The sequence below is a fragment of the Gymnodraco acuticeps genome, unplaced genomic scaffold, assembly GCF_902827175.1.
Source record: "Gymnodraco acuticeps unplaced genomic scaffold, fGymAcu1.1, whole genome shotgun sequence".
Lineage (NCBI taxonomy): Eukaryota > Metazoa > Chordata > Actinopteri > Perciformes > Bathydraconidae > Gymnodraco > Gymnodraco acuticeps.
The window spans coordinates 1,510,107-1,532,589 of NW_022992206.1; the positions used below are offsets into that span (position 1 = coordinate 1,510,107).

Here is a 22,483-nt window from a genome sequence, read left to right on the forward strand (position 1 = left end):
CATGACTAACTTTTTAATTAAATGTCCCCCCTTTTGTGCGGAACTAACTTGTTAGGCAAGGGCCCCCCCTTGACTAGTCCCCCCTAGTTTACTTTTTAGTGTCCGGGTCCCCTGCTGTCCATATCTAACTTTTAAAGTTAAGGGTCCCCCCGTTGTCAGAAAGTCTCTTTCCCTATAAGGGTCGTCCTTATAATCCGAAACTCAGATTTAGTTTAGTTTACTTTTTCTTTCAGGGTCATCATTGCCCGAAAATCGCAACATTTCAAATAAAAATAATACGTTTGTGAAATTCCTGGGGCTTCCGTTGGGTGTTGCAATTAAATAATAAATAAATGGATATCTCAAACCACCTCTGTTAAGGATTTTGTCAAAAGATAAATCTGCGGCATAGGTTTTTATATTCTATAATATAATAAACTCATAAAAACATTTGGGGATGAATCATAATATATTCATGTGGGTTTAATATCAATATATTTTATATTTGTCTAAAACTTAAGTCAAGCCTTGTTTGATTAGATCTTTAAAAACAGTCATTATTTAGGGTTAGGGGGTTAGTAAACACCTGAAACATTTAATTGTTGTATCAGTGCTATTAAATTGACTTAGTCTCATGTAAGACCACTGGTAACATAGTTTGGAAAATGTTCAAATACTTCAAGCTATCTTTGTACAGAGACGAGCAACACTTGTTATTGACTGCCTCTTGCTTCTGAAGACTTGACTGGTGCGACTTGACCTTTATTAGTCCCTATGAGACTTCAAAGTAGCTGCAAACAATCTGTAAACAAAGCCCGATGGAGTTGGAGGGGAACTCTGTTCAATCACTGTTACATTTTGGCTCACGAGAGACATCTGGTGAGTCATACTGTCACCCCGGCTGCGGGGTCAGATTTAATATTAACAGCAAGCACTGGGAGTATCAAAAGACTTGGCATCCTCATAAAGGGTGTTGTTGATAGAACACCAATGCATGTGAGGGCAGGGATGCAAGATTAAAGGCGAGGCACAGGAGACAGTAAAGGGAGTTTTATTTTTCTCATCTCCTTGGCTACCTGCTATGGGAATATTGCACAAAGATATGACATGAAATGCCCAGTTTAGGGAAAATGTTGATGTCCTATTTTAAACACATTTCGAGACTCAATGAAAATAATATAATTGCTCTTTAAACTAAATAACAACAGGAACCATGAACATAGTGAACCGATTAATCATTTAATCGATTTAATCAAATTTAATAATGTTTGACACAATAAAACACAATAATTACCCATCAAAATGTCCACTAAAGAGTTTCCTGCTAATATGGACTACTTTCTGCATTGAATAAACCAATAAATCATGTGCTTCGTGTGTGGCAGGAACCACACATTCAGTATTTTGTCTTCACAAATAACTCAGTATACTCTTATAATGTATTTTCTGTTGATTAATTGTCAGTTGAAGATGCTATTGTGAGATAAACCTGCAATTTATCTGCAGAATCATACAAAGTAAAGCTGTCGTCTTGTGTATTTGCCTGCACACAAGAGGAGGTTTACAAAGATTACATCCAGCCTTCCACTCTGAAACCTTTTATGAGCAATAATCCTGCGCTCTGGAGTCTATAGTTTTGCGTGTAAAAATAGACAATGCAAGTCCATGGAGAATGTGTGTTTTCCCATTCTAGTTAATGCCATGTGCCATCTGTTTGCAGGTATGTGCCCACCCTTTGTGGACATGGGATGCTTACTGCCATGTGATCCACTACTGGGTTTAAAAGCTTATGGCCCACAGAGAAGGGCACAGTATACAATTTCCCATTGAGTCCAGTTTGAAGCGCGCATCGCACTATCTGGGTAAGTCTGTGTGCTCTTCTTATGTGTTTCCAACCTGCATTTGACACATCTGGGTTGAATTTGGAATTATTATTGTTGTTGGTACAGTACCAATCACCTTTGCATTGGGCTTACTTGTACAGGTGCTGCATCCTAAACATGTCTGACACAGAAGAAGCCCAGTACGAGTGAGTAAATAGATATTTTTTGCATAAAAGAGAGTGATGGTAACAAAGTGATGCCAGCAGAGATGAAATCAATCGTAACAATTTCTGGTTTTGTTTTTTCTTCTTTCAGGGAACAAGGTAAGTCAGCTTGTCAGTTCAAGATGCGTCTTAACAGTTTGTAATTGAAGTTAATAGGATGCACATTCTCACAGTTGCTTCACTTAAAAACAAAAATGCATGAATATTATGATGATGCTGCATGTTTACATGTCAGAAATTCATTTTGTTTGTGCCTATACTTGTGAAATAGTTGACCTTGCTCGGGTTGAGGATATTTTTGTTCTTTAATGCAAACAATATCTATGAAAACAACATTTGCTTGAATGTAAAACCTTTAGAGGCTGGTTGTTTTCGTTCTGCTACTTTATTATTACCTGCTTTACACAATCAAATCTTGCATTTAAAGTTGCTTAACACACTGCTTCTGCTAAGCTTCTGGCTTCACCATACAGCATACTGTATTTTTGGCGTGTTGGTGCCACTGTAGAAGCAGCTGCTGTGAGCTCAGATTGACCTTTGTCCTCTCAGTCCCTCCTCTCTACCAGAGGCTGGAGACAGCTCACCTTGGATATAGATCCCAGTGGATCTGTCCTTTCTATTCAAATGGAGGGTTGTACCTCTATTTCTGTCCTTTGTGAGGCTGTCCATGTGGGCCCCTGTGCAGCTCGGCTGTCCCCTCAGCTAAGCGGCACCTGTCCCGCTCTGTGTGGAGTAGAAGTCTCTGTTGGGGAGCAATGTAGGTCAGCTTATGTTCTCAATAGAAGACCTTGGGGAAGACAGCGGCACAAGCACAATACCCACTCTCATTTGTGTGCCTGTTAGAGGTCCTCTGAATGCAGGTTGGATTACCTTCTTTGCAGTGAATAGAGGTTGAGTTACCCTCTGTGCATACAGGGACTCTGACTGAAGGCCTGGGGTCACTCTTTCCCACAGAGGCCCAGTGAGGAGAGAAATGCTTCCTGCCTTTAAATGCTTGTCAAACGCGCAAAAGCTTAAAGCAACCACAGACAAATTGGTGGGAATTACATTCTGACTCCAGTGAGGCAAACATTGACAGCTTTTTTTCTAATGTGTCTACACAGTTTCATTAAAAAGAAAAGTTATATAATATATTGAAAATTCCCTCCATTGCCAATAACTGCATAGGAAAGGGAAAGTTAAAACCTCCAATGATTGGCTAAAAGAAATGTCAGATTCTAGAATACAATAGGATTAAAATCAAGAATATAAAAAAAATGCTGTATGTTTTGTGACTAAATCAGTGTCTAGGTTTCAGAGGCACCGTCAAAAATACACAAATAAATAATGATTGATCTAAATGCTGTATGAGATGTTCACATTGTTTGCTTGCTAACTCTACATGCTTGCTTTGCACAGAAGAGGAGGAGGAGGAGGTGGTGGAGGAGGAAGAAGAGTTAGAAGAGGTGGAGGAGGTAGAGGAGGTAGAGGAGGAGGAGGTAGAGGAGGTAGAGGAGGAGGTGAAGGAGGAGGAGATAGAAGGTAGTATTGCTTAGTATGCTAATATCTGTTTGCATGCTGTAAATAGATCTGACGTTATTCCTAACACATTGTTGGCAGCTTAGAAAAACAGCCTTGTTTTCCGCTTCATGCAATAACATTTTGCAGATAATTCAATATTAATTATTTATTTATTTTAAAATGTGCACTTCACTCTCTAAATTACCCAGACATTTGAAGTTTTAACTGCACAGTGATGTTGTCAATATAATTTGATAACAGCATAATCGCTATTACATAATGCAGCTATTGTTAAAATGCCCATTTCGAGTGTGATTTGTTAAGGCTATTTTTAGACCTAAATTAAATCCGTAATCATTCAGATATAGACGTAGTGCCATTCTTTGTGTCTTAGGTAATGTATTGCTCTGGCACACTTTAAATGCATGTTGTGTTGGGCAGGTACACAGGAGTTACCTGTGATGATAATCAAAAGCTGCCTGCTAAACACACCTGCACTGTCAGGAGATTGTCTGATACATCACTTTAGTTGACTTCTAAAATGAGGTCAATGAGGTCATTCCAACTCCATCATTATTGACAGCTGCTTCCTTTAAATCAGAGACCTGAGAATAATTACACTTTTACTAGAATAAATTGTTTACTGCTAAACCTCAAGGGCTAACAGGGAATAAAATGTATTTTCATATCGAAGTAAAACTGAAAATGTAATAAATATAAGATATTGGGTAACCACTGAAACACATTTTGACAACTGTTTTGAAATCTGTTTGAGGATCACCTGTGCTGTAATTCTCTACCTGTCAGCGTGAAATCATGTTGACATTGCACTGACCCTCTCATCTTTCAACAGAGACCTCGGAGGAAAATGATGCAGGTATGGAAAGCTTATTTTGGAAAAAATGTGCACTATGGGTTTGTTACGCTTGCAAGTTTTTCTCGTGCCTCCTGAACTAAAGATTGTGAATTGCCTTTTTTCTTTTTGATGGATACACAGATGAGACAAAGCGCAGGTTAAAGTAAGGCACTGTTTAAATATTTTCATATAACTTCAATTGAAACACGGTTGAAAAGATTTTTCATTTTCCATCCTTTTCATCAGGCCTGGTTTTGTGGCTGGTTTGGCACCTCCAAAAATCCCAGATGGAGAAAAAGTGGACTTTGATGTGAGTTATTTCAGAATTGATTAAAGTTACACCTGCAAGCTGTTGTTTAATTAGAAGGGCAGATTTTTTTGGAAAGGCTCCCATTTTGACTTATTGCTATAATTCCAGGACATTCATCGAAAAAGAATGGAGAAGGACATGACTGAGCTCCACACTCTGATCGACGTTCACTTTGAGAAGCGCAAGAAGGAGGAAGAGGAGTTTAACAACCTCACAGATCGCATTGTATGATCTCTCTCTTCTACTGCAACATATCACACATTTAACCACCCAATTCCATAATAAAGTGTTTTTTGTCACATTTTGTGTTTATATGATTTTGTTTTTGTCTTTAAATGTATTTATTTTCCCACTTCAGGAGACACGCAGGTCAGAGAGAGCAGATCAGATGAAGATCAGAGCTGAGCTAGAAAAAGAACGGCAGAACAAACAAGCTGTAAGTATAAAAATAAAGATAACATTAACAGAGCATAACTGGGTTGGGGCAGAATACTTTGAATTGTACTGTACTGATAAAAGTAACATCATTTTGTAATAGGTAACAAAATCCTTTGTATTCCAAAAATGTAATCTAATTCTAATTTAGAATGTTTTGGATTAATTCAAAAATCAAAGATTGAAAATATTGAGCCTTATCAAGTAATTGTGTACATGTTATAGCAACTAAACATTTTGAATGCAAATTGAAGTCGTTTGGAATAATGAACATTGTGTAACACTGTGTATTGTCCAACACGTGGGATTCTGCATCTTTTCAGTAAGTCTATGTTGCAGCATTTCTTTGATTTAAGGCCACATTTGACTTTCCTCTCGTAATGCAAGAGGAGCACAAACATTTTATTCCATATTCCATTTTCGGTAAAAATTGAATAAAAACTCGAGTAACATTAAAAATCATTAAAAAACTAAGTATTACTAATTTTATTTCAATTTTTCTTTCAATTAGATTCTTTAAAACTTTGAAGAGACTGGCATTCTCAATCCCACCTTACACTTATTTTCAATAAACCAAGTTCTGGCAATGTTACGAGAATGTCATTAATCAAAATACTATGAATCATTTCATTAAAGGTGCCATAATGTTTTCCACCAGGTAGAGAAAGCGAGAAAAGAAGACGGGGAGGCAAAGAAGAAAGCAGACGATGATGCAAGGAAGAAGATGATTCTGTCCAACTTGAGTTTCACTGGATACAAGGTGAAGACATATATTATCTTTTAAAAAGTCACAAACCTACTGTCCATGTTGACATCCCCATGTGTCCTCCTCCTGATTAGCAAACACAGCCTGGGGGTAAAAAACCAACAGAAAGAGAGAAGAAGAAGAAGATCCTAAATGAACGGCGCAAAGAGTTAAATATTGATCACATGAAAGAGGAGAAACTCAGGTAAAAAACAAAAAAAACTTGACATAAACTCTGAATATCTATCGTGTGAAATGCTTAAAATCATTTCCTTGATGCAGGGAAAAAGCCAAGGAACTCTTTGAATGGTTGCACCAGCTGGAGTCAGAGAAGTTTGACCTGCAGTATACGCAGGCTAAGCAGAAGTATGAGGTAAGTAACCTTACAGGAACTTTCGTGTTTACATGTGCTCATCATCACTAACCTGTCTTTTGTTTCTGGGATGCAGGCCAATATAAAAAACAATGCACAATACTGCATCTGACTACCTGTTTCTCTGCTAAGTCAGTCAAACATCCCTTGTGTAACTAAAAAAAGAAGTAAAAGAGGAAGAAGAATGACAGATAAATATCTTATACATGACAGGAAGCAGGAAGCCTAAAGAAACAGTGAAAAGAAAGTAACATACAGTAGGGGCTAGCTAGTTAGCCACATCATTTATTATATTACTTGTAATATTAGCTCTTCTCTACATTAAACTAATGAACTAGTGCAATACATTTTTACTAAAGAGGCTGCTACTTTGTTAAGAGTAGTTGTTAATTATTTCACAATTAAAAACAGGTAACGTTTAATAAAAGTTGTTGAGTTTAGCTTCAGCTAAGGCTAGCTGTAGCTAACCTACCGACGCCCATACTTTGTTCCCAGTGTCATTTGTTCTTGATATAAACTATTGTAGGAGATTGTTAAGGCTTTTTCTTCACTCTTCAGACTGCCAGCAAGTAAAAGGAAATTAACGTTAAAAATGAAGTTGGAATTGCAAACATTTATTTAGTATGGCTAGAATCTGTAGTTTGGTGATTTCAACAGTTCAGAAAATGCTGACATTACATGTTGTCTCCTTTCAGAGACATTTCTATGGTGTAATATTACAATTTTAAAACACATTTCAATAAGTCAGATTCAGTTGTGGCATATTGGCTTATCCAGATTTCAATTAACTTAAAAAAAACCCATTTTCTACAGGTCACCGTGCTGAGAAACCGAGTCAGTGATCATCAGAAAGTGTAAGTCCCACAGCACTGTGCCCTTCAAAGATGTTATTCAGTGCTTTCGCATGAAAGGAAGAAGTAGGCTGATGCTGTATCACAAATGCATTTGTCCTTGTTGTACAACAAATTAACTGAAATAACTTCAATTTTGAGGTCATTTTACATAGAGGATTTCATTTCCTGCAACTTTACTACAGATATTTAACATTTACTCTGCTAAATGTATTTCCCTAACATTAGTGACCAGTTACTTTACAGATTTAGATTATTATTATTATTATTATTATAATTATAATACACATATAATGGACACATTAATTTTATTCATGTATATCAATAAGACTTTATTGATCCCCAGTGGAGGGGATCCGAAAGCTACCAAGCAGTAAGTAATATACAAGTAAACCCTAACCCTAACATGCAAGCTGTAATATTAGTGGTATACATTCATGCATCTATAATAACAATAATATAATAATTATTCTGAAATGGGCCCTCCCAAATAATGAGTAGTATTTATTAACTTTGACGTCACTTTCGCTCAAATATGTTAGTACATCTTCCACCACTGCCTCTTTACCTAACATAGTCATCTGATATCTAATGTTTATCTTCAAAACAGAAACAGTTTTCATCAAGAGAGGAAAAACACTAAATACTAACACGGTGGATTCAAAATGGCTGAATGTTACATTTAAATAAGTAACAATTCATAATTCTCTGCTACGGCTCAGCACTGATGTAAACGTCCACCTCGTGACCTCTTCAAGTTTCCATCTCCTCATATTTCCACTTCCCCTCCGCTTCTGATCTCTTTTTGTTTGAAGCGGCATCAGTTGCAGCTGTTTGTGTCATCCGCTTGACAGCAGGACTAAAGTTTCCGGAGTAGCCAAACAGGACGGGGGGAACAAAAAAAGGAAGAGCACATGAGAGGTTTTTTTTAACAAAGGGCAAGCTGGGTTATCTGAACAGCACACGTGTACAAAGTCTCCAAGGAGAGACAGGGTTGAAACAGCTGAGAGATCTTATAACTGCTACGTGACAGGCCTGAGTTAATGTCGCTCACAATAAAGCAGTGACGGGGCCCTGCAGACATCTCAATACTATCAAGCTATCCTCCTGAAACAAAACTTTAACACGCTTAAGTGTTTATTGCGCAGTATATGATGTCTGCATTGCAAACTAATACTGCTGTTAATAATAATTTAACGTAAACCCTTGAAATAGAGCCTTGATGTTTCTATGTTCAGGTAAAACACTCATTAATCAGTTTCAAAAACTGTATACCACCAAACCATAACACACATACTTTATCACAGTTTCATCTGAAATGTGTAAACGCCTATTTCCATGGGGAAGCTCCAGGGATCAGGTACCTAGCAACAGCAGATAAAGATAGACGTCAACTATTTGGTAGCAAATCCCGTTACAACAGCAGTCAGCTATGCCAGGCTCTCAGTGTCTGAGGCCAGCAGCAGCTTTCTACACTGCAGCGGTTCCCAAACTATGTGTCGGGACCCCAGATGGAGTCGCAATGGGATTATTTGGGCATGAAAGTAAAAGAAAAATCTATTTAGTTTTTTTCTCAAATCTTTACAGATTTTCTACTGAAATTGAGTATAATCTGTGCTGCTAAAATAATCCAGAAGAAATTCAAAGGGTCATCAGAGAAAGGAAGACCACTCTTTAATTGAACTCACAACTCATGCAGAGTGTAATATGAAGATATTGCTTTCTAATAAAATTAAAAAAAAATAATAAATGATGTTCCACAGCTGTATAGAGATGAACTGTATTGGGACCAGACTTCAAAATGACCTGATGAGATTGAAACATCTGCAGCTGTGATGCATGTTGCATGCAGTGCAAGAAAACATGTAATGGCCCGATTCTGAACATAGCATTACATTGCTTCAAATCCAATTCCGTTCTGGGATAAAAAAAAATCCGCAAAATAATGAACGCAACAGAGGAAAATAAAACTTCTAAAGTTTGTGGAATTAAAAGATCGAGGAAAGTATATGACACTAAGCTCACACTAAATGAGTACAACACAACACACAAATGCATTTCCCATGGAAATGATCAAACATGGATGCGTATGTATTACAGGTTGAGTAGGTTTGGTGCCGACAATCTCTGCTGACTTTCCTTTACTTCTCAGTTCAAAGAGCATCAGAAGCAAGCGGGGCCTGAGGAAATAACATGTGACGACAACAGGAAGGAAACTGCCAGACCTGACATTTAATGACAATAAAGTCAACCCCATAATGTGTTTTTTTCTAAATACTTTCTAAATGCAAGAACAAAACAACAAACACAAATCTGTGAATCAGTGTGCTGAGTACATCCGCAGGAATGTAGAGGTTATGATTAGACTGATGTGTTACGGCTTGTGTTTATTAAAGTGGGATTTGACAGGAGGTATGTGATTTCTGAAATGAAAGTATGACAATCGAACATCATTTACAATGTACTCCTAGTTCTAAGACTTAATGTAAGATTGAGTAATAAGTTCTTGTGTGATCAATTTTGTGGTTGGAATAAATAAAAAAAACGTCTTTATTTTAAATAAGAGAAACAGTGTCTTCTTTATTTTTAAGGCTTTGTTTCCTTCACTTGTGGGAATTTCAAGATGAGCATCACCTTCATGGTAATTATAGTTAACCACACCTTCATTAAAAGGCCAAATTGCCTTCTTTGAATCCAGGCAGCCTTGATGTTTGCCCACAGTAATACCGGTCCTCTAACAACCACATAAATCTTTCAGTGAAAAATGTAATCACTTTGATACCTCATACATTTAAGCATGACTGCAGAAACTCTCCCTGACTATTGGGTGGATTACATGCTCAAATGTGGAGGACCAAAGTTAAAGTCAACAAGTGCAAGCAACAGCTGCAGTGTCTGTCTCTAAGACCTTGTTCTAAACCACAGAAAGTAAATTACAGTTTAAGGGTGGAGTAAACATAGATTGAAAGACGTGTTATTGATCTTCTGAGAAAGAAGCAGCCAAAAACCCAAAGGGGCGTGACAGTGAGGTTTACAGTAATAACACATTTATTTCTGCACGAGTGACTGGCTGATAATTACCTCACAATCCCAGATAATATCAAACATTAACAGCTTGAAGAGTATATGTCTGCTAGCTTTATTAATTACATGATTTATGACAATACAAATGTTTAAGGATCACACACATATAAAAAGAAGAGTGGTTAACCACAGACAAAACCTGCCATTACAAAATGTAAACACACATCACTGCCTAAAACAGTGCCACTGTTTCTTTAAAAACGATGAACTCCAACTACAGAGAAATGTTCTCCATGTTGATTTTACATAATCAAAATGACTTTTACACAATGTTATATCATGATTTAAAAACAGCAACCTCTATGCAAACACAACATCTAAACCTGTATGCTATTATCTAATAAAGCAAGCACATTGTGGCAGAATCCAGACACAAAATTAACATCTTAACCTCCACCTTTTTTCCCCACAAAGAAAAAGTAACTGCAGCATTGTCAGAGCTACTGTATGTTGATGGAAACATTTAATAGACACATGTATTGTGTGACATGTGAATTGAGGAAGGATGCTGCTCAGCCTCTGCGTTGAGGTGACTTTAATCACTTTCCGGGATATTAAGCTTTCGTGTCATTCGACGACTTGAACCGACTTGTGTGCCGCCGCGGTGATGTCATTCACAAATGAGGACTTACTCATCCCTTGCTGCAGGACAAATAGTGAGAGATAAATCAGTACACCACCTCAGAAACCACACTGACCATACATAGAGTGGCACATCAAACAAACTGCACTGTGTTCATGGCCCTGTGTGTTATAATGCACCATGCCAACGTCCTGTTGTACTCCTCCACTGTGTCTCTTTAGCGTCTTGTTCACATTCACAGTGCATTTTTTAACGCTGCCTAATCCAACTTTTCTCCTTCTGTTTCTCACAGATACCTGAGCGAGGTGTGGACATTTGAGGTGTAGTTATCTGATAGGACACACCCTAACCTTGACAGGTCTTGGCACTCAGGGTTAATCGTCACTCACCTTTTTCAGGAAGCCTTGTAAATCCTTGTCTGACCACAGGTTGTAGAGAAGCACGGAGGCGGATTTGCTGGATTTGGGTAAATGTCTAAAAAGAAGTAGAATTAGTTGTTTAAGATCGGTTCGGATTTGTGGAAGTTGTACAAGCATGCAAAATGTAATCCTTGGTGAGTCATAGGTATTCCCCATATCTGATTAATTGTATCTCTTAGTCTTAAGACATATGCAGGCACATTCTCTGTTTGCTCACATGCAACCTACGTGTTTTTGCTGAGATCGTTGAGGGAACTTATCAGGGTGCTGTTTACCAGGTGCTTTCCCATCTCAGGCTTATTCATAAGCAGGCAGTTGGAGGTCTGACAGGCCATGGACAGTGTGTCATCGGACTCATTTCCTTCCTTGGTGCCTGCGCTGAGGATGCCCAGCAGCTCTGGGAGGGCTTTATGAACTTCAGTAAGAAGAAAAACACAAAACAAGAGGCTGTTAAACGCAAGCTAACACTTGTAAAACCGCAAAAAATATTGTTTAAGATCATGCATTTCAACGGGATGACTCAAACATAACGAAGCAAAAAGGTGTTACAGATTCTGAACACACATTGTTAAATGGATCATATTACAGTTGACGCGTCTTTTTTTGTTTCTTTTCAAAAGAAGAGAAAGTACCTGGAACCGATTTAAAGCAACAAACTACAAGTTGTGTCTTGCAGATGCGTCTTACCTATGGCAATGTGCAGGTTTGGGTTCTTGGTCAGGTTTCCTACCAAGGCCACTGTGTTCCTCTGTATGTTGACTTTGGGTGATTTTATAAGGGGACTAATAACGTGCAGGCCTTTCAGTTTCTGCACAATGTTCTGGCTCATTACACCAGAGACCTGTGAATATAGAATCAGGTTCAGTGCAAGCATTTATCAAAATATGCATAAATCATGTTGACCAACAAGTTTTTAAAAAATAGTCTCCCTAAACTACAACGGGACAGATTTAAATCAAATGTATTTTCTTTTATCTTGGTCATTGTGCAAGAGCAGAACATGTTTCTCTTACAATGCCGTCGTTTGTTGTGAGGTTCTGCAGGGCTCCGCAGCAGGCTTCCTGTGTTTCTTCTCGCTGACTAGTGGCTAACAAAGACAGGTAATTCTGCAGAGTGCTGGAGTGGATCAGAAAACCAGCGCCATTAGGCTGTGGATCCTCAACGACCGGGTAGTCAAAGTGGCGCTGGACAGGAAAAGAGGACATATCATTATCAACATGTAACGGCTACAGCACTACTTTTAAAAAAAATGCAGAATTTGCCTGTAGGACTTTTTGAAATAAAGGATACTACAAAACAAAGTATGAATCTAAATGTTTAAAAATAGTTTGCCATGGTGCTAGATGCAAACATGCAATATTCTAAAAAAATGTTTAAACATTAACGTGCCCTATTATGCTCATATTCAGGTTCATATTTGTATTTTGTTCCTCTACTGTGACTCCATGCGTTAATGTTCAAAAAGGTTTTTATTTTTCTCATAGTGCCTGTACTGGAGCACCTCTTTTCACCCTCTGTCTGAAACCAGAGCCCAGTCTGCTCTGATTGGTTAGCTGGCCGGCTCTGTTGTGATTGGTCTACGGCTTAACGGAGAAACTCCCTCTGGAGGGAACTTTGGGATTCTAGCCTTTGAGGACCATTTACATGCACAGTAAACTTGTATAAAACACTACAGGAAAGGGAAAACACCTATAAGTTTATAAAATAAGAGCACAAAATGCTCTGATTAAATAGCATGTAATTGGCATCATTATATTACTCTTAAAGAACAAGGATTAGTGACAGACAGTGAAGGAGGTGTCAAGTATTTCTGTCATTATAAAAGCATTCATTTGGCCCTGGTCTGACGCGGCATGTCTGTTTCTCTCTGTTGTGCACCTTCCTCGCCCTCACCTCGTGCTCTGAGGATTCTTTCTGCGGACTGAAGCAGCCGATGGGCCCGGTGTCGCCCTCGCTGGAGGTCCTGCAGACAGTCTTGGCTAACGCTGTGATCCTGCTGAACAGAGCGGGAGCCTCGGCCTCCAGCTGGAAGGTCAGGTTGTGCAGGATGCACACACAGTTTTCCACCGACTGTTACAACATTAGTTCACACTTAGACTCAGACACAGAAATAGTTGTGCTCAAACTCAACAATGCTCAATATGAGCTAACATATTGAGCATTGTTGCTGTTACGTTGTCCTTTTCCTGTAGAATCTATTACAATTCAAATAGAAAGCTGTAGCACATAAATAAATTATATAACATTTGTTTGTGACTGAAAATGGTAAACATATTTTACTCTTCCTAGAACAGTGAAAAGTGAGAATATCCATCTGTTTCGATGGAAACAGTTGATTGAAAGGCCAGAGCAATGACTAGCCTGCCTATATTTACAGTTTGTATACATGGCTGTGTAAAGGCCTCATACTAAAGTACACAGATATCCCGGCAGTGAGCACAGTATGACTCAAACCGCAGCTTCTTGCTGTAGTAACAATGTTGTTTTTGTTAGTTCCATAGGAAGGTGTGACATGTGAGTAAAGCAGGAAACGTGCAGGTTTAACATAACACGCAATATATAAATAGACATTAATGTATCCCCTTCTCACCTTATCGTCTGGGTTTCCTGCATCGACGCACTCTTTTACATAACTGACCAGAGAGTCGACCAGACCTCGACATTTCCTCATGGCCTGTCTGTTGCTTTGCTTTGTACTGCTTAGGTTTCTGTTTGAAAAAGATATATATTAATGACGTTAAAAAATTATTCAGGATAATAACAGGTTAATATAAACTTTTTTGATCCCTTTGTGGAATTCACAACCTTCTAAGCAGTACAGTAAACAAGGGAAAAAAACAAATCCTCCTTTAACATAAGTGATAAACACAGTAATAAAATATACATTATTCTGAAATTGTTCGTTTAGAGGAGTACTTTTGATTTATTTGAAAAGAGCACTATGCAAATATAGTTTTATTTTGTATTGTTCAGATTGAGACAGTAATGGAAACGCCCTGCAGCAAAGGTTTATTAAAGCGATTGAATTGTCTGATATTAATGTCAACTTGCCTTAAAAGTAAACAGTAGTAATCGTGTCAGTCAAGAAAGTGAAACACTCTAAGCTCTCACTGAATGACACGGGAAGTCAGTCAATGTTTTACAACACAGACGCTGCTTTCTGATGCATCAGATAAGAACACTAAAAACACATGTTACTGTGGTTTGATTGATGGTCATGTGATTTACATTCACAGTTTCATCTATTCCAACAGATAGTTACTGGTGCAGACATGCTAGTAAACGAATCTCACGTTATGAACCGCCAGAAAACAAGTTATATTAATGGACAACAGCCACTAAAATAACATTAAAGCTCAATAAAGATCTCTCTTAAACCGTTTAGCAAAAACCTATTAAAACGAAGGCTATTTAACTTCATACCTTTGAGCTAAGTCTAACCTGGCAACTGAGTATATGATAATTACATTTGAACTACTAAAGTATACAATAATACACATCTTTCTCTCAAAGGTAACTTAATAGTAAACTTTTATTGTGTTGGATCTGGTCAAAATGTTATTTGTACTACTAAATGATAGTAAGGGAATATAAAAGGATTTACATGATACAGTAGTTATTTGCCTTTTTCCAGAGAACATCTCTGACATGGACTTGAACCCCACCCCACCCCGCCCATTGTAAAAACACCAGCAGATCATGAGCGTGAGTAGTAAAAGCATAAATACACTGCTATTAGTTTACAGTATCTGTCTGTGTTACAGCATGTGTAGCAGATTCACATCCACTCTCAAGCGTGATAACTCTTGATGACTTCTACCCAGTTTTGTACTACTCACAAATCTTTCTCGTACACCTCTTTTTTAAACTGAATAACTGTAGATTCAATGTAAAAAATACCAAATAATATGTTTACTAAAAACCGTCCTGTTTGCTATCCTGGATCCCCATACAAGGACAGCCTTTTTGTCGATATGGCCAATAAAACAGAGGGGGGAAAAACCATTTATGTATGTAGCATTGAAAATGTTTGGCTTATTTATTAAGTTATTATGCTCCAAATATCTGGAACAAACTCCCAGAAACCTGCAGGTCCGCTGCAACTCTGACTACTTTTAAATCCAGGCTGAAGACTTTTCTTTTTGCCGCTGCTTTTAATTGAACTATTCATATCTTAGACTGCACTGTAACTTTTATTCATGTATTTTTTCTTTTAATGTTTATTTTATTATCTTTGCTTTTTAATGACTGATTTTAAATGCCATTTTCTTAATGTCTTTCATTTTTTGTAAAGCACTTTGAATTGTGTTGAAAGGTGCTATATAAATAAACTTGCCTTGCCTTGCCTTATTTGGAGCCAATATAATTGCTATTTGTATGCTAATAGTTTAATGCACTAATTATAGGTTGCTTAGGTTGACTTTTCAGCTTAATGAAATATAACGTGATATCATATTCTTTGATCCTGAGCTGGGCTACACATAGGTACAAACACAATATTTCTAAGAGCCATAGCAAAAACCCTGGCATGTTATCAGGTGCTCAGTTGGAGTGTTGTTCTCACCTTAGACACGCAGTGGCGTTAAAGAAGACCTCTGGGTCTCGGCTGCTGCTGCTGTTCCTGTCGGGACCTTTAGTGTAGGGCAGGATCACTTGCTCCATTAGCACAGGCAGAGCACTCTTCAGCAGGTCTGGCTTCAGGCTGTCGACAGACGACAAATTCCACAGGAGACCTAGACAGAAAAAGAAAACCAGTTCAGTTCAATCAAATATTCATGTACTGCCTGTTGAAGATATAAATCATCAGCATGTTGATTATGTAGGTTCAATGTGTGTGAACACTTTACTATCCTATCAAACGTTTTAACAACAGTAAAAGCTGTTGAAACTTGTGCCTGAAACTTGTCTTGGCGCCGCTTGAATGCAACCGTAGTTTAAGGTAATCTTGAACACACACGATGGTGGTAACCCGATGGTGAGTCAGCCACCGATGCAAAGATCCAAAAATAATTACTGCTTATCGCCAAAGAGATTAAAACCGGTCTATTGTAACTTCAACCATTTAACACATTTCCATCTACATCAGTGTTACTAAAACATTAGCGATGTCAATGACCCTTCAACACTTAGAAAGACAGCACTTAAGAAGAGCTTTAGTGAATGACAGCAGGATCTAACACAGGTCTATGTTGTTATACACAACAAAGGTGTCTATGTTTGACTTGTTTGCATGGATAGGTGTGTATGTACCTGTATGTGGGTCTATAGGTTTCAGAGTAAACGTATACCTGTTAGCTGTGTCTGTGTCTCCACAGAGTCTGTCTCTCTGAGCAGAGCCACAGCCTTCGTGATGCCTCCTGAGCGATGTATCTCCTCCTTGTTGCTGATGCTTTTGAAGGACAGGTTACGGAGGGCAGCAGAGGACGTCTCATTGACCGGTGAGCTCTGGCTGCGCAGCAGATCCACCAGAGGATGGATTCCATTGAACTTCAACACCTGTGATGCAAAGGGGATTTTGTTGTCCAAAGAGTGGTAATTCGCCACAATTAAATAAAAGGGATTATAATTTGTGGGAGAGAAACTGCCTCTGATGTGAACACTATTATATCAGCCTTTGCAGGCCATTTACATGCACACAAACCTATAACACACTACAGGAAAAATTAATAAAAAGGATCCATAAGATTTGTATTGAATTCAACCATGTTTTTCCGAGGACAGCCATTTCATTTTTTTTTCGTCCTATAACTTCCTGTTTGAAATATTTGAATTGTTAGTGCTGAAGTCATTTCTGTGCTGGAATCAAACTACAGATCCTTGCACGAGGGACTCACAGGAAATCACACATTTTATCCCACAGCCCTCACTGTTACCAAATGACAAGCCAGTGCTGTATTGAGTTACTACAAAATCTTCACTGGAGACTGACATGGGGTGAGTACGCAATGACGGGATTTCATTTTGGCATGACATATTAACTCCACCTTTGTCAATCAAGATTTCGACATCGACTCTAAAATAAATGTATCATATTTAAATAAATGTCAGTCAACATGATATGAAGAGAACAAGTCACACACCTCATCTTTAGCCTTCTCGTTAATGAAAGTATTGTGCTGTATGTAGGAAGCGCCACAGTGCTGATATGTTTCCTCCACACTGGAGAGATACTCCACAGCCTCCTTCATAGTGATGTTAGCAGTATCTGACCTAAAAGATATTAAAATACAATTTAAATGTTATTTCAATAGACAGAGCATGCCAGTATAATGTGTTTACTGAAACATGTGATTAAGTCTAAAATGTGGAAGTTATTAATCTCACTCACCCTGTATTTCCTTTGGTCTCTGCAGGACCGTCAGTAGCTGTTTTGGTCACCTCAACTTTGCTGCCCAGGAACTGGTTGCTTGATTTGGTCTGACCGGTGCCATTCATGGTGAACACGGGCTGAAACTGCAGAGGGGAGGTGGGGGTCTTTACAAAGTGAGCGCTGCTTCTCTCTTCCCTGTAGATTGCCCTGCTGGAAGGAAATCCCTGCGGAGGAGCAGAGCGTTTTGGCACGGAGCGATTCCAGGCCATTCCAGGCTCACTGTGGCTGGTGTTGGCTTGACCCAGCGCAGTGGAGCTGATGCCGGCGAAAGACCTCACATGTTGATAGGTAGAGCCTGCAGTCCTCTTCACACTGGCTCCCTGTATGTTGTTGACTGAATACAGGCTGAAGTTTGGTTCTCGGCTGTGCTGCAGAACCAAAGATTACATTTGTTTGTGACTGACATTGAGCTGGCAATACATTACATGTTACTTGTTAGACGCTTTTATCCAAAGCGACTTACATACTCAATACTGTGGGCAATCCCCACAGGAGCAACTTGGGGTGAAGTGTCTCAGGGACATAACGACATGCTGACTGCAGTGGGGTTTGAACCTGTGCTCCCTTGATCCGAACACCAACGCTCTATCCACTGCGCCACACGCCTCCCCAATAGAACATTTAATTGTGAAACAACTTTTTGGTGACATGGCAGCCCTGCAGGTTGTTTTCAAGATCGGCTGGCATGGGAGAGGCTGGTGAGCATGTTTTTGTGTGAGAAGACAGATAGTCTAGAAGGATTTGGAAACAGGTTTTTGGGGAAGATTCTTTAAAAAAACTGCTGATAACAAATCCATTCTTATTAGGCCACAAATTAAGATAATTGCGTTTCTTGTGTTGAACAAAATAGTGGCGAAATATATCCTTTTACATTGATTTACAGGTCAGAATTTGTTTAATATTGATGTCTTTAGTAAAAACTCCCTTATGCAACTCACTAAATTATTATTATTTTAAATCTGAAATGATTTTACGTTTCCAATTTTCAACTACGTCAACTAATTGAGACAATGTGTTGGACTTTAGAAAACAATTAATCTGCCACTATTTTGTCGTTTATAATGGGCCTTTTCCAAACTCCATCCATCCATCCATCTTCTCCCGCTTATCCGTGGTCGGGTCGCGGGGGTAGCAGTTCCAGCAGAGAGCCCCAAACTTTATTTTCCCTGGCGACATCAACCAGCTCTGACTGGGGGATCCCAAGGCGCTCCCAGGCCAGCGAAGAGATATAATCCCTCCACCTGGTCCTAGGTCTACCCCTTGGTCTCTTCCCAGCTGGACGTGCCTGGAACACCTCCCTAGGGAGGCGCCCAGGTGGCATCCTAACTAGGTGCCCGAACCACCTCAACTGGCTCCTTTCGACGCGAAGGAGGAGCGGCTCAACTCCGAGTCCCTCCCTGATGACCGAACTTCTCACCTTATCCCTAAGGGAGACACCAGCCACCCTGCGGAGAAAACCCATCTCGGCAGCTTGTATCCGCGATCTCGTTCTTTCGGTCATGACCCATCCTTCATGACCATAGGTGAGGGTAGGAACGAAAATGGCCCGGTAGACAGAGAGCTTTGCCTTCTGGCTCAGCTCCCTTTTCGTCACAACGGTGCGGTAAAGCGACTGCAGTACCGCTCCCACTGCTCCGATTCTGCGGCCCATCTCACGCTCCATTGTTCCCTCACTCGAGAACAAGACCCCGAAATACTTGAACTCCTTCACTTGGGGTAAGGACTCATTCCCTACTTGAAGTGGACAGTCCATCGGTTTCCTGCTGAGAACCATGGCCTCAGATTTGGAGGTGCTGATCCTCATCCCAGCCGCTTCACACTCGGTTGCGAACCGATCCAGTGAGTGCTGAAGGTCGCAGACCGATGAAGCCATTAGAACAATACAATCAGAAAATATTGGTGTCTGTAAATGCTACTAGTATACAAACTGTAGTATCATATAATGTCCTTTGTTTTCTGTCATGTTTGTATTAATGTTTGGAACTAATTGAAGCAGGTCACCATTGTAAAAGAGGTCTATGATCTCAATGGGTTTTATCTGTATAAATAAAGGTTTTGAATTGAATTGAATTGAGAACCACATCATCTGCAAAAAGCAGTGGTGCAATCCTTAGTCCACCGAACTGCAGACCCCCTCCCCCACGACTACGCCTCGAAATCCGATCCATGTATATTATAAACAGGATTGGTGACAAAGCGCAGCCCTGGCGGAGGCCAACCCTCACCGGAAATGTGTCCGACTTACTGCCGAGGACCCGGACACAGCTCTCGCTTTGGGAGTACAGAGATTGGATGGCCCTGAGTAGAGACCCCCTCACCCCATACTCCCGCAGCACCTCCCACAGTAACTCCCTGGGAACTCGGTCATACGCCTTCTCCAAGTCTACAAAACACATGTAGACCGGATAAGCGTACTCCCAGGCCCCCTCCAGGATCCTTGCGAGAGTAAAAAGCTGATCCGTCGTTCTACGACCAGGACGGAATCCGCATTGTTCCTCCTCAATCTGAGGTTCGACAATCGGCCTTTTCCAAACTCATTCCAGTATTTAGAATGTTAGGATTTGCGACTTTTTCTATGTCATATAGGATAGTAAATTAAATATATTTTGGTTTTGTTTGGTTAAACAAGCAATTTGAAGAAGCCATCTGAGTCACAAGAACACTATATTGGGGAAATTAACAACTTTTCTGACACAGGACAAAACTATTTATCCATTAATTAGGAAAATATATAGCAGATAGATTGATTAATTATATACTTCTACACTGTTAATAAAATGTGCTGATTCAAAGTTATTAGGTTATAAATAAGATCTTTATCAGCCTTACAAAACACCAAGTGTAACTTCACTTGTATAGGTAGAATACTCCGTACAACGACCCTCATTGGTAGCTACAGTCCTGCATCAGACTCACATCATTCCCTCAATGACAACAATGTGATGATAATACAACCACATCAGGTACTGTTGCCAATCAATCGTGTGACAACAATATAGATAAGCTGTATAACTTACAGTTTTAGAATAGCCATTTGGAAAGATGAACCCTCCATTAGATGCGCTGGAGTTTAACTTTGGAGCCTCTATGAACACGGAGTCAATGGTAGGAGCTGAGGAGAAAAGTAGAACGTTATCATCTGGGGTCATATACCTGAGATTAATGTCATCCATTTATTACCTTTGTTTAAAGACAAGGGAAACATATGTTACCTACTCGGCAAGTGTGATCTTAGGTTTGTGTATGAAAATAATAGTGTCCATGTGGTATTAAAAGAGGAATTCAAGGTCAGAAGCATGAAAACCTGGAAGCACCAATAATTTAGAGAGCAGGAAACCAAAAAGTGTTAAAGTTGTATTAGCTTTTCTTTTTAATGACTGATTTTAAATGCCCTTTTCTTAATGTCTTTCATTTTTTGTAAAGCACTTTGAATTTCCTTGTGTTGAAAAGTGCTATATAAATAAACTTGCCTTGCCTAAAGTATTTATTTCGGTAAGTCAGGCGGGTGAACAACAAACGAAACAGGCCAGGGCCGTAGCAAAAGTTTTAGTCATATTTAATCCTTCGTCTCGGTTAGAAAAATGTGACCACAAACCAAATAGGAGTTGTTAATTATAAACTTCTGTATTCTCCAGTTGAGTATGCGCCCCTTGGTTTTGATTGGCTCCATAATTTAAAGGGTTCCACCAAGTTTCATGATATTCAAATCGATAGTTATTCTGTGGTGCTGACAAAAAAGACAAACAATCCAAACCATGAACGCAACATTTGCACTCCAAACAAATAACCCCCAAATAATGTAATTCTTATCAATGATATTTTCTGCATATTGTTTTTTTCAAATGTAGCAGTTCCTTAAAAGGACTTTACCCTGAAAACAACTTAGGCCTATCATCAAATCCAGTTCAACTAAGAACTTTGTCTCTATTTTCCCTTTATAATTAGAACAGAAGAACACTTCCTGGGAAGGTAATGACCTCTTATGTGAATAATTACATGTCTATCTCCTAACATGAAAGTCTAAATTATGTTTTTAATGGCAGACTATATTCTCTCCTTGTGTACTGAGTTGTTATCGGCCCAGGTGTGTTGGCTGCTCTCTTACATGTCGGAGATAGAGAAGTGGAAGCGCTCCTGCTGCTGGAAAGCCGGGTCTTGCTCCTCCGGAGGGTCTCCACCTGCTCCCGGACCCGCTGCTGCCCGGACCGGCACTGGTTACTGGACGGCAGAGCCAGCGACGTGTGGTCCACATTCCCGATGGAAATAACCGATTTAAGGTGGTCCAGAGTCGCCATTTTTTTTAACTGTCCGGTCGGGCTAAACAACATCCAGAGGGAAGCCAGTCCGCCGCAGAGTGTCTGGGCTGCCGGAGGTAAAGTGCACCTTGCCCTGCCCTGAACACCAGACCGCGCCCATCCAGCAACAATACACCGCTCTCTGCTGCCTGTCCTGACAAATACCACGCCATTATGTGCAGCTGACTACACTATTCCCCACAGGCTAACAGTTATTGGAAGCAATGAAAGGAACTCATCACTCAAGTACAATTGAAGGTGTTTATATACTTAACTTCCCCCCCCCCCACGTTTTATGCTGGGTATGATACATTTTAAATGTATATGTTCAAAATATGTTACTACTCTAACAACCAGAGGTGCGAAGTAACCAAGTACATTTACTCAAGTATTGTCCTTGAGTAACATTTTTTTATAGTATTTCCATTTTTTGCTACTTTGTACTCCACTACAATTCAGAGGTAAATCGTGTAGGCTACTTTTACTCCACTACATTTATGTAGGCCTAATAGGCCTACCTTTGTTACTATTCAGATTTGGAATGATGAAATATAATCAACATTTAAATCAGACTTTAGTTACACCTGGAGTAAATTCGCAAGCTACCCTGCAGCATACAACGTCATTAAATCTAGC

The 22,483-nt window shown here is 39.4% G+C and overlaps 2 protein-coding genes across 3 annotated transcripts; one reads left to right on the plus strand and one right to left on the minus strand.

Annotated features, from left to right (window-relative positions):
• Window positions 1-1,810: 1,810 nt before the first annotated feature.
• LOC117539585 (troponin T, cardiac muscle isoforms-like) lies at window positions 1,811-9,656 on the plus strand. Of its 2 annotated transcripts, XM_034205801.1 has the most exons (14): window positions 1,811-1,841; window positions 1,964-2,008; window positions 2,118-2,125; window positions 4,380-4,403; window positions 4,524-4,545; window positions 4,629-4,692; window positions 4,801-4,917; window positions 5,051-5,128; window positions 5,786-5,887; window positions 5,968-6,077; window positions 6,155-6,245; window positions 7,059-7,099; window positions 7,443-7,469; window positions 9,249-9,656. In XM_034205801.1, exons 2-14 carry the CDS (start codon window positions 1,980-1,982, stop codon window positions 9,286-9,288), a joined length of 753 nt encoding a protein of 250 aa, XP_034061692.1. In that variant the 5' UTR covers window positions 1,811-1,841; window positions 1,964-1,979; the 3' UTR covers window positions 9,289-9,656. The 2 variants fall into 2 exon arrangements, with proteins under 2 accessions (XP_034061692.1, XP_034061693.1); XM_034205802.1 differs by lacking the exon at window positions 7,443-7,469.
• Window positions 9,657-10,130: 474 nt separating this feature from the next.
• Window positions 10,131-21,927, minus strand: pkp1b (plakophilin 1b). The gene is made up of 13 exons (XM_034205800.1): window positions 21,658-21,927; window positions 20,570-20,664; window positions 17,511-17,920; window positions 17,263-17,392; window positions 16,471-16,678; window positions 15,747-15,915; window positions 13,773-13,890; window positions 13,076-13,252; window positions 12,196-12,366; window positions 11,870-12,023; window positions 11,411-11,597; window positions 11,153-11,237; window positions 10,131-10,822 (listed from the first exon to the last, which is right to left on the minus strand). The coding sequence occupies exons 1-13, from the start codon at window positions 21,878-21,880 to the stop codon at window positions 10,748-10,750; spliced, it is 2,202 nt and encodes a 733-aa protein (XP_034061691.1). The 5' UTR covers window positions 21,881-21,927; the 3' UTR covers window positions 10,131-10,747.
• Window positions 21,928-22,483: the final 556 nt, after the last annotated feature.

Bases quoted from the DNA above. Each gene is read 5' to 3' on its own strand.
- LOC117539585 (XM_034205801.1), top strand. From the start codon at position 1,980: ATGTCTGACACAGAAGAAGCCCAGTACGA. The intron at 4,693-4,800 runs GTGAGTTATTTC...CTATAATTCCAG, and splicing joins GAGAAAAAGTGGACTTTGAT to GACATTCATCGAAAAAGAAT. The intron at 6,246-7,058 runs GTAAGTAACCTT...CATTTTCTACAG, and splicing joins AGGCTAAGCAGAAGTATGAG to GTCACCGTGCTGAGAAACCG.
- pkp1b (XM_034205800.1), bottom strand. From the start codon at position 21,880: ATGTTGTTTAGCCCGACCGGACAGTTAAAAAAAATGGCGACTCTGGAC. The intron at 13,253-13,772 runs GTGAGAAGGGGA...ATGTTGTAACAG, and splicing joins CAGGAAACCCAGACGATAAG to TCGGTGGAAAACTGTGTGTG. The intron at 11,238-11,410 runs GTAGGTTGCATG...ACTTCTTTTTAG, and splicing joins AACGATCTCAGCAAAAACAC to ACATTTACCCAAATCCAGCA.